Source organism: Lontra canadensis, unplaced genomic scaffold (genome assembly GCF_010015895.1).
Source record: "Lontra canadensis isolate GAN:19392208 unplaced genomic scaffold, GSC_riverotter_1.0 scaffold3, whole genome shotgun sequence".
Taxonomy (NCBI): Eukaryota; Metazoa; Chordata; class Mammalia; order Carnivora; family Mustelidae; genus Lontra; species Lontra canadensis.
In genome coordinates, this window is record NW_022630997.1 from 22,970,101 (window position 1) to 22,987,517 (window position 17,417).

Sequence of the window (17,417 nt, forward strand, 5' to 3'; positions counted from 1 at the left end):
GAAGGGAGCACAAGGGGAGCCTTTCAGGTATGGATAGTGCTGAGTTTCTCGACCTGGATGCTGGTTACAAAGGTGTTCACTTTATAAAAAAAAATCATGGTGGTGGGGAGGGAGGAATGAATAGGCAGAGGAATTTTAGGGCAGTGAAAACACTCTGTATGATACCATAATGATGGGCACATGTCATTATACATTTGTCCAAACCTGTAGAATGTACAACACCAAGGGGGAACCCTAATGTAAACGAGGGACTCTGGGTGATGATGTAGGTTCATCAATTGTAACAAATGTCCTACTCTGGTGGCGGATTTGGTAATGGGGGAGACATGTGAGGGTTGGGGGTATACAGGGAGTCTCTGTGCCTTCTCCCCAATTTTGCTGTGAACTTAAAGCTGCTCAAAAAAATAGTCTTGGGGGCACCTGGGTGACTCAGTGGTTAAACGTCTGCCTTTGGTTCAGGTCGTGATCCCAGGCTCTTGGGGTCGAGCCCTGCATTGGACTCCCGGCTAAGTGGGAAGCCTGCTTCTCCTTCTCCCACACCCCCTGCTAGTGTTCCTCCTCTCGCTGTCTCTTTCTATCAAATAATAAATAAAATCTCTTTAAAAAAGTCTTTAAAAACCATTGAGATAAACCCTTAAGATATATGCACTTTTCATTGTGTATATTTCAATTAAAATGTTTCTTAATAAAAACAAGAAAGATAATAAGGTAATAATGAATATCTTAGTCTTTTGATTCTAAATTCAATTGTAGTTTTCTTTTTTTTAAGATTTTATTCATTTATTTGAGAGAGAGAGAGTGAGAGAGCATGAGCAGGGGGAAGGGCAGAAGGAAAGGGAGAAGCAGACTCCCTGCTGAGCAGAGAGCCCCAATGCAGTACTTGATCCCACAGCCCTGGCATCATGACCTGAGCTGAAGGTAGATGCTCAGCTGACTGAGCCACCCATGTGCCCTCAGTTGTAGTTTTCTATGGACAAGGATTCTGTGGACAAAGATATATAAAATTTATATATATATAGTAAATATAGTTGAACAGGCTATTCATTTTATTGCCCTATCTATACTTAAAAATAGACTAAAAATCATGTTCTATAAAGAGGGTAAAATTCTGATCCCTAATTTTTATGAATTTCTTGGAAATAGATTTGATTTCAATATTATGATTTGTTGTTATTGATCCAGATATTAAAGAATCCCACAGTCGCTGTTAAAAGGAAACTGTGCCACCCGACACCATCTTCACATGCGACAGATCTGGAGAGGACCAAGGTGGCCATCTTTTATAGCACATGACCTGTGTCCCTTCCCACAGATTATTAGGGCAAGAAGGGCTTGGGTCTTCATCCAGGGTAGCTGATTCTGAGGTGGGTCAGCTTCCCAAGGCCCAAATGTCCTGGTCAAAAAGGCTAGTTGGGTTAACAATGAGTCCCCTTCTGGGGATTGGGAATCAACATAGATGGAGCCAACCAGTAGAAGAGCCGAAGGAGAAAGCATGCCTCAGATTTAGTTAGCTCCATGGCATGCAAAGTGTGTGCAAGCCACACTCAGGAGAGAGCAGAATGTGGAAGAGGCCTCACAAAGAGAGGGAAATGTTGGAGCAGTGGGGATGCCTAGATCTGTGTTCAATCCCAAGCCACTGCTTCTCAGTCTTGGTTGCACTTGGGAATGACCTGAGAGACTTTAAAAATACTGATACCCAGTTTTGCCCTGAGGGGTTCCAGTTAAATTCTACATGTGGGGTGTAGCCTGGGTATTGGAATGTTCAAAAGCTCCCCAGGTGACTCCCCAGGTGCAGCCTGGGCTTTCCTTCTTGTCAGTTTCCCTACTCCTGTTCCCCTCCTTTACCTGTGGCCACCGAGAGCAGTCAGCTCTCCTTGCAGCAAGTCTGGTTGGAGCAGTGGCTCTGGACATGGAGGTGCTGTGGACTGTCCTGTCCCCATAACTACATGTAGTAAGAGTCTGCAATAATATGATTCAGATTTGACAATCATCCTCACAATAGCATCATGGAAGTGTTGGTGGGGACCAGTGTACCATGTGAATGAACTTGGTACTCTGAGCCACAAATCAGAGATCTGGATCCCACAGACTTTCCAATTAGTCATCCTGTGGATTTGTCTGGAGATAGTGTAGAATCTGCCCTTCACTCCTGGTCTTGTGGGAGCCTGTGAGATCTCTGCCATTTCCTCTATTTTCAGTGAAGGAAAACACCAGGCATTTCCCTATAGAGTTTTGGTGGAGTTGGACACAGGGATGAGCGATGAGCTATCTGTATCTCACCACCAAAGGTGATGCACTTAGATCTCTTAGCACCCTCACATATTCAATAGGAAAAGGAACTACAGGAGGATGGGGAGGACTTTTTCTCCCTCTGCAGCCAAGGGAGTATATGTTTCCTTACGAGAAGGAGATTTAGGAAGACCATACAAACCAACTGTTAATTCTAGACAGGCAATAGCTCATTATTTAAAGAATGGTGTTGCCTTCCTAATAGCCTATATTTCATAGACTCCTGCTGGATTATATTCTTTGGTCTTTGGAAAAATTCTGGAAAGTGGTAGAGGAGTTGCTAATATCTGTTTGATGGGAGGAAACTGAGGCTCAGAGGGCTGTTAAAAGCTTTGCTTAAGATCATGAGGCCCAAGACTCCTCATCCGGTAGCTGCTCAGAATAGGGTCTTAATATCTCCATTCTGGCAGATAATCATGACAACACTGCTCAGCTCATAGATTTAAGAAATCTAGTTATATAATAATCCCTTTTTAAAAGGAACTAATTAATCAATTTAAGTAGTCTCAAAGTGACATTAAGATCATTTAAACCCGTATTTTTCTTCAAGTAAAGATGTTAAAATTTTGGAATGCACTTCAATGTATTCTGTTTATGAATACAATATCCTCATTGTAGAGATTCTGAAAAACACAGAAAGTTTAAAGGAAAAAATAAAGATTGCATAATCAAACTACCCAAAGATATTGATACGCATATTCATGAACATATATGAGATATACACATGTATATTTATAAAGTTGGGATAATGATGTTATGTTCTTCTGCCCTTTTCACGTACTTATTTTATCATGAACAATTTCTCATGACAAATTTTCAATATAATTTTAACAGATGAGTATGTTTTCTGTTATAGATGTAATTAAATTTTTTTCTTGTTGATTCCAATTTTTATTATTAGTCACTACCATAACCATCCTCATATACAAATATTTTTGCTTGTTTACCACATCAACATTTAGAATTATAATTTTTGTTTCTTTTTCTATGAACCATGCCCTTTGATAATTTCTGTTGCTTTCTGAGCCCTTTTATATATTAAAAACATTACTTACTCTTTTCTTATCTTTATTTGATGCTAAGAGTTTTTCCCTATTGATTATGATTTGTCTTTTCATTCACGATTTTTAACAGGTAGACATTTTACATTTTTAACAAAATGTATCAGCTTCCCTTGTATATTCTTTGCTTTTATTCTTAAAATGTTCTTTCCCACATAAAAATCACTGAAATATCACCGACGTCCACCCTCTTAAATTTTTTCTTTTAAACGTTTGACTCCTCAATCAATTTGGGACTTCCTTTTATGTATAATGTGAGGTGAAACACTGCCTTGATTCTTTCCCAAACACTTACTCAAATTTACTCAAAACCTTTTGTTGAATAATCGATGCTTTCCTCATTTATGAGTGTTTCTTTCTTCAAATGTCTCCTATTTTATTGGATTTTTCCAAGAACCAAATCTTGGATTTATTTATTATTCCTACTGCTTCCTAATTTGTTATTGTATCTGATTATTATTTATGTTCTCTTGATTTCCTCAAGATACTGAGTTTAGTGCTCAATTCATATATTTTTATTCTTTTTGATTTGAAAGAGAGCATTTAAAAATATGTAAGGCATCCAGTAAGTCTTGAAAGGTAATAATCTTTTAAAATTGCATATCTGATTTCTGCAAGTATTTAGAATAATATTATTAAATCCCCTGTCAATGATAGGATTTTTTAAAAAAAGACTTCATGATTTTATTGTTAATATTTCACTGGGAACAGAAGATGATATCTCTGAAAAATATCTGTTCACCTTGAGTTCTAGTTGCTCCTTCTGGTGCCTGTTATATCCAACTACCTAGATGGGTGGGTCATATTTCGTCACAAGCAGTAAATTAACACCAAGGTTGTAAAGTTGTTAGGGGGTTCCTGGTTGAACTGAAAAGCTAGGACCAGAGCATTTAATTCAAAGGAGAAAAAAGTGGGCAACAAGGTTAGTGTGGAGCTCAGAGTCCTGAGGGAAACCAAGGTGGTGACAGAGAAGTAAAGAAATGAGCAGATCAGAGAATGCAGATCTAGCTACCGGGGAAGAAGGTCAAGTTTCAGGCTGCCAGATATCCAGCCAAGAAGCCAGAGATGGGAAGCCACCGGAGCAAAAGGACTGGGCAGGCACAGGTGTTGATGACGAGGCTGATGGGCTGCTGAAGTGGTTTCTTGCCCAGGTTCCTCACTTTTCCAGGTTCCAGGGAAGGAGCACAGTGAAGAGCGAATCAGGAAGTCTGGGTCTTAATTCCTGTGAATTGGTCATAAATCCTCTGTGTGGCCTTAAGACTTATCTCTACATTGTCAAAGGAGGAGGCTAGGTGGTTTCTAGCTTGAGATATATAGGAGTCTATGCTTGCAGACTGTGGGCTTCATTCATGGAAGAGTAGACATGAGCTCTGCACGGGGAGCAGGGAGTGGTGTGGAGGCAGGTCTGCAGACAGCTGAATGACAGGTGTAACCCTGCTGAGAAAACCTCCCTTGTCTCAAGCCAGACTGCTCACCTGGTCATATGCAAGGGCCCCCTGGTTCTACCGATACTTCTTCAAACTTCCTCTAGGTACTTATGACATCTCCATGATCATCAGAATTGTCATTGACCCATGAGTGGCCTGCATGGCATCAGAGCATGATCTTAAGCCAGAGCAGATTCTCCTTGCTACTCTCCCCTCAGTGAGGGCTACTCCAGATGAAGAAGAAGAGTGAACAGCCAGCACTTGGTTGTCACTTGGAGATGGCATTGATTAGATACAGAACAGAGAATCTGGTTTTGAAGTTTGTAACTGCCACTCATTACATGCATGATACATGAAGTAGGTGAATCTGTTTCATCGTCTGTCAGGATAGGAATTATAATAGCAAAAGGACTTCCTGGAAGATTCTAAGAATTACACGGGATAACATATGTGAGCATGTCTCCTATGCTTCTGCCAAAGAATATCTAAGCAAAGAGCATAGACATAAAACATTGGAGCTGGGAGAGACTTTAGATAGATTTTTTTACTTCTAGGGAAACTGAGAGCTAGTGAGATTGTCACCTGTCCCAGACAACTGTTATGGGTATGGTCCTGGGAATGAGGCAGTCATGGGTAGTGTATGCAAACACAGAAATGCACAAATCCAGGAACATCTGTGATGTATACATGCATATATAGACAAATGAGAGGTGAAGCCACCCAGGCCATAAGCTGCTGGAAAGTTAAAGGCATAGCTGGAGTAATTTGACAACTTGTGTACAGTTTGCTGTGCTGAAATGATTCAGCCCCTTGAGATCCTAATATTCTCCTTTATCCAAAAGAATAGGACTGGTTGGATGATAATTAATAATAGGCTGATGATTCACTTTAGTTAAATGCGCACATTCTAAGGGCATGAGACATGTGAATAATTTACATTTGAATATTTAAAAATATACTTTTAAGACAGGAAAACATTAAAATGGGAAGCATCACACGTGAGCACCTTATGTCATGGTGTTTTTGGGGGGTTTTTTGGGTCTCTCATCCTTGAAAAAATTTTTCAGTGAAATACAGCTGATCCTTAAGTAGACCACCAGGTCTGCTTTATCTGGGTTGATGGGAAATAGCCCTACTTTAGCTTCACATAAATCTGGTGGTAGGTGAGGGACATTCCAGAGAGATAGGTGGTTCCATTCCTCTTTTAACAGGTGAGGAAACTGAGGTCTGCAGAAGTTAAGGGATTTACCCAAGGTCACATACATCTTTTATCAGCAGCAGGGCCAGGATTAGAATGTAGGTTTTAGATCTGCAGGGATCCCTTTGGGAATATTCTTGACATGATGCCTACTAGCAACGATCAAATCATGGATCTTCTTCTTTGTTTGTATGTTCTATTACCTCTTATCCCAGGACAGTCAAACTTTTCCTTTCTGGGAGTTGGCATAACTAGTCTAGGAATTGACATAACTAGTCAATAGCCCACCCCTCCCGATGTTGTTTATAAATTCAGTCTATATTGCCCAGGTCCTGAAGCACCAAGAATAAAGGACTTACATTTTATGGAAAGCCCATTCTGTGCCAATCCTCATCTTTAGCAGCTTGCCGTCTATGAACTCATTTTAATCTTAAAGTGAACACTATAATTTAGGTTTTATATCTCCGCTTAAAATATGAAGGAAACTGAGGTAAGAGAGGCAAAGTAATTTGAAGCTTGTAACTGGCAAAGCTGGGATTCTGTGCTCAAACTGGTGTCGGTCATAGGTGAGACCATGCTTTCTCTTTTTAGTCCCATCAGATCTGCCCATTGTCTGCTGTAGATCTAGAACAGCCTTGCCTGGACGTTCCCCGAGTCTATTCCCTAGAATACAAGGCCTTCAGAGGGTTGAGACGTTTTACATGAACAGAGAAACAGATAAATCTGGGGAAAGTGAATAAGTAAAGATCATTAGCGTTCTTAATCACACTAATCTTTCTATCCTTAAATAAACTGAGACTCTTCAAAATGGAATGAAATACACAGCTTCCCAATTTTATTGATCATGGGACCCTTTTATCATTGAGCTTTATGTTTAATGAATATTCCATGAAACGTACCCAGGGAAATGCTGGATTAGCCATTTGGGAAGTGGCTGTGAGGGAACCTGCTCCAAAAAAAAAAATAGTGAGAGTGTAAATATAAGCTCAGGGGCTTTTTCCTGTTAAATGTGCTGTGAGGGGTAATCTACTTCCTCAGAAAAGTGGAGCATCCCCTGGAAGGTCCCCAAAGCAGCTGTGTGTGCCAAGCTGCTTGACCAGCTGGACAGTGTGGAAGGCAGGCATGCTCCTGGATATCACACTCCATGAATCCACACTAATAAAACTGAGTTAACTCCTTATATGGAGATAGATGTTTTAGTGTATCCTTTAAGGTGGAGTTCTTTGCACTTGCCTAAGCACTGCTAGCAAGCCTTTCTAGAACAAGGTGAGGTATAAATAATTAAGTTAGTAAATACTATGAATCCCAAAAGCATAGACTCCAATATCCTATGAGATGTGAAGAGAAGTGAAATGACATAAAATAATTCCAGAGGCTTTTCTAAGCCAAAGTGCATTGTGAGTAGCCAAGGTGGGAGATAAAATGTACAGTTTCCCAAATTTATTTGAGCACAGACTCGTTTCTTGCTGGACAACAGTTCTACAAGACACAAGTTTAGAAGATGTTGGTCTAAGGCATAACTTTAAAGTATGTAAGTCCTTTTCCTTTTGCTATTTTATTCTCTCTTTCCTTTTTCCAAGCAAGGAGACCAAGGCTTACACATACAAATGAGAATTAAATCCTAGGGAAACGAGTTGCTCTTGCCAGTAATGCTGCCGTTCTTTCAAAGGGCTTTTGAAACTCCTTCTTATTAATTGTCCTCAGGAATCAGGACACATTCCCCTGAATACACCCATTAATGGCAAAGGTTGGCCCTTTGAGAGGTGGTTGGATTTGGGGAATGGAACTATGCGAAGTCAAGCCTAGTGATTCATGTTCAAGAGGAAGTAGATGCAAGTAGTTAAAAGTGAGGATGTGAGGTTAAGCTCCAGATGTGCCACTTAGGAAGGGTGTGACATAGAGGAGGTTACCTAAAACCCTTTTATGACTCAGTGCTTCATCTGTGGAATGGAGGTAATCATAACCCCTCATGGGGTTATTGTGATGATGAAGTAAAGAAATGAGGTCAATAAAGTGCTTAGCCTCGGGCAATACAAACATGACAAACACCCCCTAACAAAACTTTGCCTGGTTTTATTGTATGGCTTGTAAACTGGCAGTAAAGATAGTTCTCAAAGAAGGATCTAGAAATGTTTAGCCATGGAAGCATAGCTGGGAGGAATCTAAGACCTCCCACAGGAATTCTCTAATGACTCCAGAATTGTTTGTACATATAAATTCTGGTCTGTTTTTTTTAGGCTTATTGCTTTTTAATCACATTGTACACAGGCAAACACCTGCCATCTTGTCATGTAAATGGGCACAACAATTTCTCTCTAGTCCCTGCCCATGGGAGAAATAATGAAATATTGTTTTATCATCAGTCACCATGGGGAGGTCTTGGTAAAATCCCAGAGGATCTACTTGGAAAATTGAGAACCACATCATTATTTTTAATGATGACTTTATAATAGCCAATTCCATATTATGAGACTCTTTCATTTAATAATCTAATTTGCTGCTTTGTTAGAAATGAGCCAATAAATTTTCTTCATTTCTTTAATGAGACCACCTTCTATGTTATATTAATTTCTAGGAATTCTACTTGTAGAATGGAATACAATGCAACAGAATTTTTTTAAGACAGGAAGACACCTTAGTTAATTGAATAGATAGGTCTTGAAATGTCAACTTATGTTTTGTTTGTTTTTTAGCCTTTTAAAAAAAATCTGCTTCCAGATTTTTGCCTTCCCCTGAAAATTAGGAAAATATGGCTCCATGCTCATGTACCATATTCTCATCAGCAATGATCCGCTGGAGCTGAGGATCTTGTCATTTTTAGGTAAGGCATGTCTTCTCTGGTTTGCCCTGGTCACTACCACCCACTATTGTCTTATACTCAACTGCTTCCTTTATTTACCCTACCACCCGATCTCCATTGGCATTTGAGTTTGAGAATCACAATTTTATCTATCTCTGGTATTTTATACATATAAAATCTGAGGCCCAGGGGCGCCTGGGTGGCTCAGTGGGTTAAAGCCTCTGCCTTCAGATTAGGTCAGGATCCCAGGGTCCTTGGATCGAGCCCCACATCGGGCTCTCTGCTCAGCAGGGAGTGGAGCCTGCTTCCTCCTCTCTCTCTGCCTGCTTCTCTGCCTACTTGCGACCTCCGTCTGTCAAATAAATAAATAAAAATCTTAAAAAGAAAAAAAAAATCTGAGGCCCAGGGGTATTTCGTGACCAACCCAAGTTCAGAAAGCCCATTAGTGGCTGACCTGGATTTGAATCTCATGTCTTTGAGTTCAGACCTCTTTCCTCCTACCACAGAACTACTCATCTGAAGACTCGATAGTGTTAATTATTTTGAAGAAAATAATGTTTTACAAAATTTGGTGCCAGTTTTTTTTTTCCACGAGAAAGAAGCAAGAGGATTCTGCTTCCTCTCAGTCCTCTAACCCCAGAAAGGCAAATGGTTCATGTTTTCTGTGAGAGGAATTTGAAGGCAAGTTTGCTTAGCAGGTTCTGATGGACACCTATGGGTAGAACAAGAACATTTTGAATGTAGGATCATAAGCAAACACAGCCCATACAATCAGATGCTAATCCAATATTGTGGTTGGTCAAATTAAAGTGATTTTCAAAAACCATAATAAAAACTAACGTTTATTATTGATTTACAGGAACTGTGCCAAGCACTTTCCATCTATTGTTTCATTTAATCCTCATGCAACCCTGTGCAGTAGGTATGATGGTTATTCCCCATTTTGCAGATGCAAATCATGAGGCTTGATTAAACTTGCCCCAAATCATGGAACTACTAAGCAGCAGAGTGGAGACTGGACCCATGTTTATTTGACCACAAAACCTGTGCCCTTTGCTACTTGCCATATTGCCAGCTCTCCAGGGTTAGCCATTTTGATATCACAGCTGTCACCATAAAGGCCCTGTAATCATTTTGTAGCCCATATCTCAACAGTTGGCAAAAGTCATCATCATCGCCGATCAACTGAATATCATTTTGAACAAAATGAGAAAGCCCATCAAGACTACCTTAGGATAAGAAAATTTAAAAAGAGAACACCTTGTGATACATTCAAACACAGGCGATTATAATTTACCTTTTTAGGGATCACTGCCAAATTGTATCTGCCATATCAGAGCAGGGAGGGAGAGAGAGCTGACTCTCATCTTCGTGTCCCTCATCTTCGTGTCCCTCACAAAGCCCAATGCTGTGCCTGTTGCACAGAAGAATCCCACAATGCATTTACTGAGATGGGAGGCTTTTGCTTTCATTTTGTTACTGCTTGCAACACTACAATGAATACATACTTGTAGCTAAGCAAGTATAAATAAGTCAGAAAGGAAATTACCTTTCTGTTAGGGAACTTTGTTTTTCATCTTAATACTGCTTAACCAACATTTCACTTTGGAGGTCTCATCAGACTGAATAAAGGGAGGGTTTTACCCGTCACCCACCCTTGATGCTAGTCAACCTCCAGAATCACCAGAGAACCTGGGAAGCAAATATGATTTTTTTACATGTCAAAGGCCTACAAGAAGTCCAAGTGGGACAGAAGAGACTCAGCAATGGGTCTAAGAAAGGCTTTGGATGCTTTGCCTTTTAAATTCTGGTACACTAGAAATCTCTGTTCAAGAAGTTTAACATCATAACACCATGTTTTTTCCTTTTTCTTCTTTTTGGAAGTATAATTTATATGTATAACCAATACACATGATGCCGACAAGGGGATTAAGATAGCCCAGGAAAGTGGGTGAAGAGATAGGGAAAAGGCAGCAAGAAAGTGAAAGGGCAGTGAAAAGGAAGGAGGTGTTCACCAACAAACTGCCACTCTCCCTGGCCTCTCCTGGGGAAGAGAATGTGCCGTTGCCTCCCAGACTGCCCTCCACTATTTTGTTCTGGTCCCAAAGGCAAGGTAGTTTCCTGACTAGACTTTGCCTGACCCATTCAAATTTAGTCTGTATCCAGGCCTTCAGGAGGGAGGGTATAGGTCCTCCAGGAACTGGAGCCTCAGACCCGGGGGCTCCCCGATGATGGCCTGTTGTGTTCTCTCTCACACTTTCTAGGTTACCTGGGTCCCTAAGACAGATTGGGGAGCTCCTCTTTAGCTTGAGGGAGTATCACCCAACCATTACTCTCTTTGTATAGGTAGTCCTTGGTTCCTCGGGAAGGAGGCCAATTCCCAACGTAAAATGCCAGTATGCGGGAAGTAACTGAGCCTGTGAACAGCGCCTTTACTCTGAGGCTGAACAGAACCTCTTCACATTGTTTTGATTCCGTTCACTTTCTAGACCTCCACACAATTAGTTCGCGTGAAATCTGATAGGGTACACTACCATAAAAAAGAATGTGACTATCTACTATTAGGAAAGCAAGACTCTTTAGTACAAAATCTGTGAAAATACAGATTGAATTCAACAAATAGGACCTTGGCTACGGATAACCCTCCATGAGGTCCAGAGACATGGGGCAGATAGAAGCACAGATAATTCTAGTAAATGATAGGAAGAACTGGAGATATCCAAAAGGTCTATAGAGTTTGAGAGAACAGAGGTCAGGGAATTAGGTACTTCAGTTTGTTATGGATGGAGCTTGGGGAGTGTCTGTGTGCACGTGTGTGTGTGTGTGTGTGTGTGTGCACATGCACGTATGGTATCAATATTATAAATGATGACCTTGCCCAAATATCTACATTCTATTAATGCCAACTTGGGTGTTCAGACTTTCTCTGTTTCTGGGGAACCATTAAAAATGTCCAAGCACAGGGTGACATGATGAGATCGGTGTTTCTGGAAGTAACACTAATGGATGGAGGCGGGTAGCAGGAGCACCCAATGCAGAAACTCCCACAGCAGCCCATCAACCCCTGATGGCAACTTTAATTAGGGCCAGGGCCTTGGGGTGAAGAGGAGGTGGCAGGTTCTCATCCTGTTTGAGAGAGGACTTGTCTGGTTGGAAGTGGACAGTGAAGGAGGAGGGCCAGTAACTCCTAAGTTTCTCTCTTGAATAATTGAGAGGAAGAAATCCGTTTTCGGAGAAAACATTGATTGCACAAGGTTGCTTTGCAGTCACAACAACTGAGTAATTAAAAAGTTGAAAATCAGAGCCATGGGTCATGAGGAGTATTGTAGACAACACAACCTAGCTGCTGACTGAAACTGTTACTTCGTGGTCTATTGTGAGGGGCATCAGCTGGCCCCAAACAAAACCAGGCTCATCCATAACCAGCTAACAATTCCCCCAGTAACCCCCTTAGCATTTAGGTCTGGCTTGAGTAGTCATTAAAGGGTGCTACATTTTTCTTATTCTTGTAATATAAGGAGGAATAGAAAAAGGGGCCAATCACTTCCAAAGGTGAGATATGGTATTTTTTTCCTGGACAGATAGTATTTTGAAAGACTAAATGATAAAACCTTAATAAGAACAGACATATTATTTATCTTGTTCATGGTATTTACTTTTTCCTTTTTTAATTTTTTACTTCTTAGGGGCTATGTACTTGTGTGCTGACTGTGCATTAATAAAAAGAAATAGTGATTATTTTTTTTTTCCCCCAGAGAGATCAATTCTATTGCTTCAGATAGGACCAAATCTCACTGGAATAAATAGAATTTTTTTTCTGACCACATTGAATTCTTATATACATGGATTTTTTTTTCTTTTTCTTTTCTTTTCTTTTTTTTTTTTGAGCACAATACTAAAGTCAACCCTATAATTTGCTCCCTGCAAACAGAACTCTCGCAAGAGTTGGAGGGATTTGGTTAATTAAAAATTTTATAAACAAATGGCAATGTGGCCACATTTTATACTCTTCAGTTAGAATTTTACTTCTGAAATGAGCCTTTGTCATTGGGGATTTCAGTCTGTAGTTCAGAAGAACAGGGCTTTAATGTGTGAAAACACATTTCTGCAAATTCCGTTTGCTACAAGCACTGTTCCCCACCACTAAATGCAAACCCAAATGAATAATCATTCTCATTGGTTATGTCTCACAACTGACTCTATGGAAAACATGAATGAAATTGCATTTGCTTGGGCAAAGTTTTGTTATTGTGCCTGTTTAAAACCAGAAATAAGATATTTTTTTAAACATTTTGTTCACTGCTTTTGATGAATTTTTATTAGATAATTCTATTCTTCCTCTCCTCTCTACAGAGTGTGGGTTTTTGTTGTTCCTGTCCTCCAAAACACATTGCCAGCCGCGGCCTAGCAGGATCTTTTCTCCCCAAACACTGTGTGTAACTTAAAAGGGCACTGCATCTGTTTTCCTCAGCATACCAGGCTGACATTTCAAAAAAGTACTTCTCATCATGCTTCTGCAGAAGGTCTGAAAAAGCATTTGGGACCATAACAAAATTATCAGATTGTTAGCATGGATCATGGGAATGGGCCATTTCTTTTCCCTTTTCAACAATAGAGCAAGAAACCAACTGTCTTTGCACAACAATGAAGCAGCATCAGGTCTGAAGTTTATCCCTTCACAGGACAGGACAGGTCAATTTGGTAATCCATGGTCACAAAGGCTGTTAGAATTCATTGCAAAACACAAGCCACCGCTGCTGTGATCCAGGCCTTGTCTGATGGCCAAAGTTACACAAAGGCAAATTCAGGCCCCTTCCTCTTCGTGTTCCGGGAGGGACTGGCAGCCCACGTGGGGTTTTCAGGGCACCTGGTGGCCCTGCCCCACAGAAGAACTCTTTATCCATGAACCATCTATTCCCATCAACGTTATGATTATGGCACAATTCCCATTTGGAGCCTTACGATTTAGTTCCTCCTCGGTGAAAATGAGCTTATTAGACCCTCTTCTGAAGAGGAGGAAGCAAAGAACATTGAGCAGGAAGAACAGGGAGCAAAATCTTTAGGAAACAAGGTGCCGGGATCAGAGACAAACTTCGACACCTGACGCTGATGCATAAGCTCTGCCCAGGCACAAATCTGCATGTCGAGGTTAGCCAATGTGAGTTAAGTAAGGACATACAGGGCAAGAATTACTTGCCCTTTTGTTATTTCTGAAACCTGAACTGCTTTTAGAAATAAGGGCTGGAATGTTCCATAGGAACTCAGAGCATGGGACACAGGGGCATGGCACACACTCGGTGTGGGCTATTTAAAAACCAGCTCCTTGGCTTCCCTCTGTGATTCTAAATACGTGTAATCACATTACCCTGCAGCAGCCGGTAACTATTCCTATACCACTGTCCAGCATCTGCGCTTGGGAGGCTGGGCCCCTGGCAAAAAAAAAAAAAAAAAAAAGTAGACATGTTCTAACTGATTGGGTTGCTCAGTCCAGGTTTTCTGTGTCACAGCTAATGTCTGTTTAGTGTTGGAATATTAGAATGTGTTGACTGATGCTTCTCCTTGAATTTTAAGGACTCACCTATTTAACTATCCTGGGAAGGAAAGAGGTTCCTTAGCTCTGGAAAAGGATGCTTTTTAAATGAGCCATTTATTTATTTAACAAGTGGACAACATAAGCATAATTATCACTTTTTCAGATACAACCAATTCTTAGGCTGCAGAAGGATCCTGCCATGGGAGACTTTGCCTCTCTATGTACTGAAGACTCTTTTTTGGATTTGTCTGATGTGCTAACTCTTCCCCTAATCATACCACTAGCCATCAATCAGATAAATCCCTTAAGAATATTCTGCTCAATTGCATATCACCCCAAGACACTCGCTAGTAGAAAGACATTAGTCAACATTGTTACATAATGTCCGAACACCTGATCAGGTTTGTGAATTCAAAGAAAGAGTCAAACCAGTTTTGGAATTTCATATAGATAAAACAACAGATTAACAGATTTAATTTATAGATTGTTTTTAGCTTTTTAGCTTTATGTAAAAATTAAAAACACTACCTTTCTTAAAATGTGTAAGCATTTGTCATACCCGATGCCAAGCATTTATCTACTTAAATCTTATCTATCTCTGATAACAATCCTTCAATGTATCAACACCTCCATTTTATAGATGAGGAGACTGAGGCTCAGAGAGATTTAGTCATTTGCACAAGATTCCTTGTCTAGTTTCTAGTGAGTGCTGGGGTTAGATTTACACAGGTCTCTCCAGTTTCAAATCATGCTGTTTGTCTCTGTATATATAACCTCAAGCAGCCAAAATGGCTAATTAAGGCAAAAAAAACCCAAAAAACAAAAAACAAGCAAGCAAAAAACTTGTGTCCTGAATCATACAGTTCAGATAATGAAAACTCAGTTGATCAACAATTTGGCTAATTTCCTCCTGGAACTATATCACTACAACTTCAATCTGTCGCCTGACACCTGAGTCTAGGGAGACCTCCTGACCCTCACATGGTCCAGCTCTAAGAACTAGCACTCCAATGGCCAAACATTACACGTCAGAACAAATGATACATATGATATTGTGCCGGTGGAGAAATTGAATTTCTTAGTCAAATATTGTTTTTTGACTATTTTGAGACATAGCCAGAATAGGTGGTTCCCTAGTGGCTAACTCAAAACATACGGCAAAGACTAATCCTTCACACCACCCTATATTAATATTTTCTTTGCCTCCTTGTAAGGCGACTAGTTATAAGTGATGGGAGATTAGAAAACAATCTCACAAGAGTTAATATATTAAGGAGTTACCTAGAAAGAACCCGGATTTGTTTTTCCCCACATGGTAAATCATACAGAGTAGCAGCCCGCCCCAGATCTCCGGGAGACAACATCTTGAGCGCATATGTTATGCAGGGTTCTCTATCGACTAATTCAAAAACTCCAGGGCAAAATAAGCAAAGTTCCCAAGTCAAAAATGAAAGTAAAATAGTGGCATGGAATTGGGAGCATTGTTGCAAACATTCCAACAACTTCATAAATAGCCGTTAGAGTAGACAGCATTACAGGTTAGCAAATTTACCATTGCAAAGAATCAACCTGCACTGCTTGTGTCCAGTCCCAAACAAACCCAGCTACCTCTGACTTTACTGGTTGTCTTTTTCTTCCCAGAAATTCAATCACATTTGACAAAATTAATATTGAGATCGTTTTACTAGAGGGCTTATCCAAATATAAGCTATATTAAAAATAGTCATGATATAAATATTTCTCACAAGAGCTGCAGCGATGGTGTGAATAAAAAACTCCCTTCTGAGATTTCAGTAAAACCAGATCTCACAAAGGATCTGAAAGAAAACAAACAAAAAACAAACAGACGTACAGAAAGAGACACACACACACACACACACACACACACAGAACAAACCTTATGTTAATCCAGTTTAGCAAAACAGTCACTATTTTGACACTATTTTATGAAGTACCATACTGTTCCTTCCCAGATGGAGCAGGAGAGATGAAATCGGCTACAGGTTTCTCATAATAATGTTCAGGGGTGGGGGATATCTAAGCATGTTCCATAGCAGCTTAATCAAAATCAAAATTTCTAAATGCAGCAAAATGTTAGCACTGTCAAATGGCCAAGCACGCAAGAGGAAATTCTCTCTCCATGCCCTTCTACCGATACATACAAAGCCCCAAAGACATCAGCTGGAATTTTTAAATCGTAAATTAGGTATCAAAATGCTTACGGGCCTTACAATGAGATAACATCAGGAGGAACGGTGCGTGGAATGGATCTGGCATTCTCACATAAAGCATTATCTTTGGTACAAGTACACACGGCAGGGCATTTTGGCTTCGCTGGTTTCTTCCCCTCAGTCAGCAAAAGCGCAGATAAGAGACATAGGAAATAAGCAATTCTTTTCAGGGGGATGCAGGCAGTTCCCATCCTTTGGCTTCTCTCTGATTCCATGCAGTCGAAAAAATATCCCCAAACATGAACAGGGCTTCTGGAATTCAGCTGGTGATTGTCTTGCTCTGAGACCAGGTCACACAGGAGTCCACCCGTTTCCTTTGCCTCTGTATCTCTGCTTTTCAAAACGGGGACCCGCAGCTGATTCGTGAGCTGCTCTTCGTTCCCGCAACGCACTGCTTAGGGAAGAGACCTGTGAGGTGCTGTGCGATGGGAGGGACCCAACTGCTGGAGGAGAGAGCCGACTTGCATCACCACGGGAACACTGAGCACAGACCAGCCTCGAAGGCAAAGTGAAGTGATGTAACAGAAAATAAACAGCGTTTTGCTTGCACCGAGAGGCCCTTTAATTGTTACCAAAAATAGGACTGCTTTATGTCTTATTAGTGGGTGGGTGGGCGGGAGGGTGGGAGCAGTCATCTTGTATCAGATCTCGGCAGTCTCAGAAACCTCTGGGAATTTGCTGTGCATGTAGCAAAAGACCGAGTGAGAAAAACTCGCTTTGGAGCCAGCCCTGGCTGGAAAAATGAAGTTAAATGAAACTCTCTCTCTCTCCGCAGCATTTGGCTAAAACCTTGGTCTTGATTGCTGATTCCACCTGACTGATGCCACCGTTGAAAGACAAGTAGGAACACATGGAGAATGTGACTTTCAGGGAATGAA

General features: G+C 40.6%; 1 protein-coding gene across 1 annotated transcript in view; it reads right to left on the reverse strand.

Moving 5' to 3' along the window:
• The window catches only part of LGI1 (leucine rich glioma inactivated 1), a 39,361-nt gene extending 22,291 nt beyond the window's left edge, over positions 1-17,070 (reverse strand). The window contains exons 1-2 of the mRNA XM_032836143.1: positions 16,540-17,070; positions 16,054-16,125 (exon numbers count right to left, since the gene is read on the reverse strand). Of these exons, the coding sequence (XP_032692034.1) occupies positions 16,054-16,125; positions 16,540-16,754 (287 nt within the window). The 5' untranslated portion in view covers positions 16,755-17,070. The remainder of the gene's footprint in view (positions 1-16,053; positions 16,126-16,539) is intronic.
• Positions 17,071-17,417: the final 347 nt, after the last annotated feature.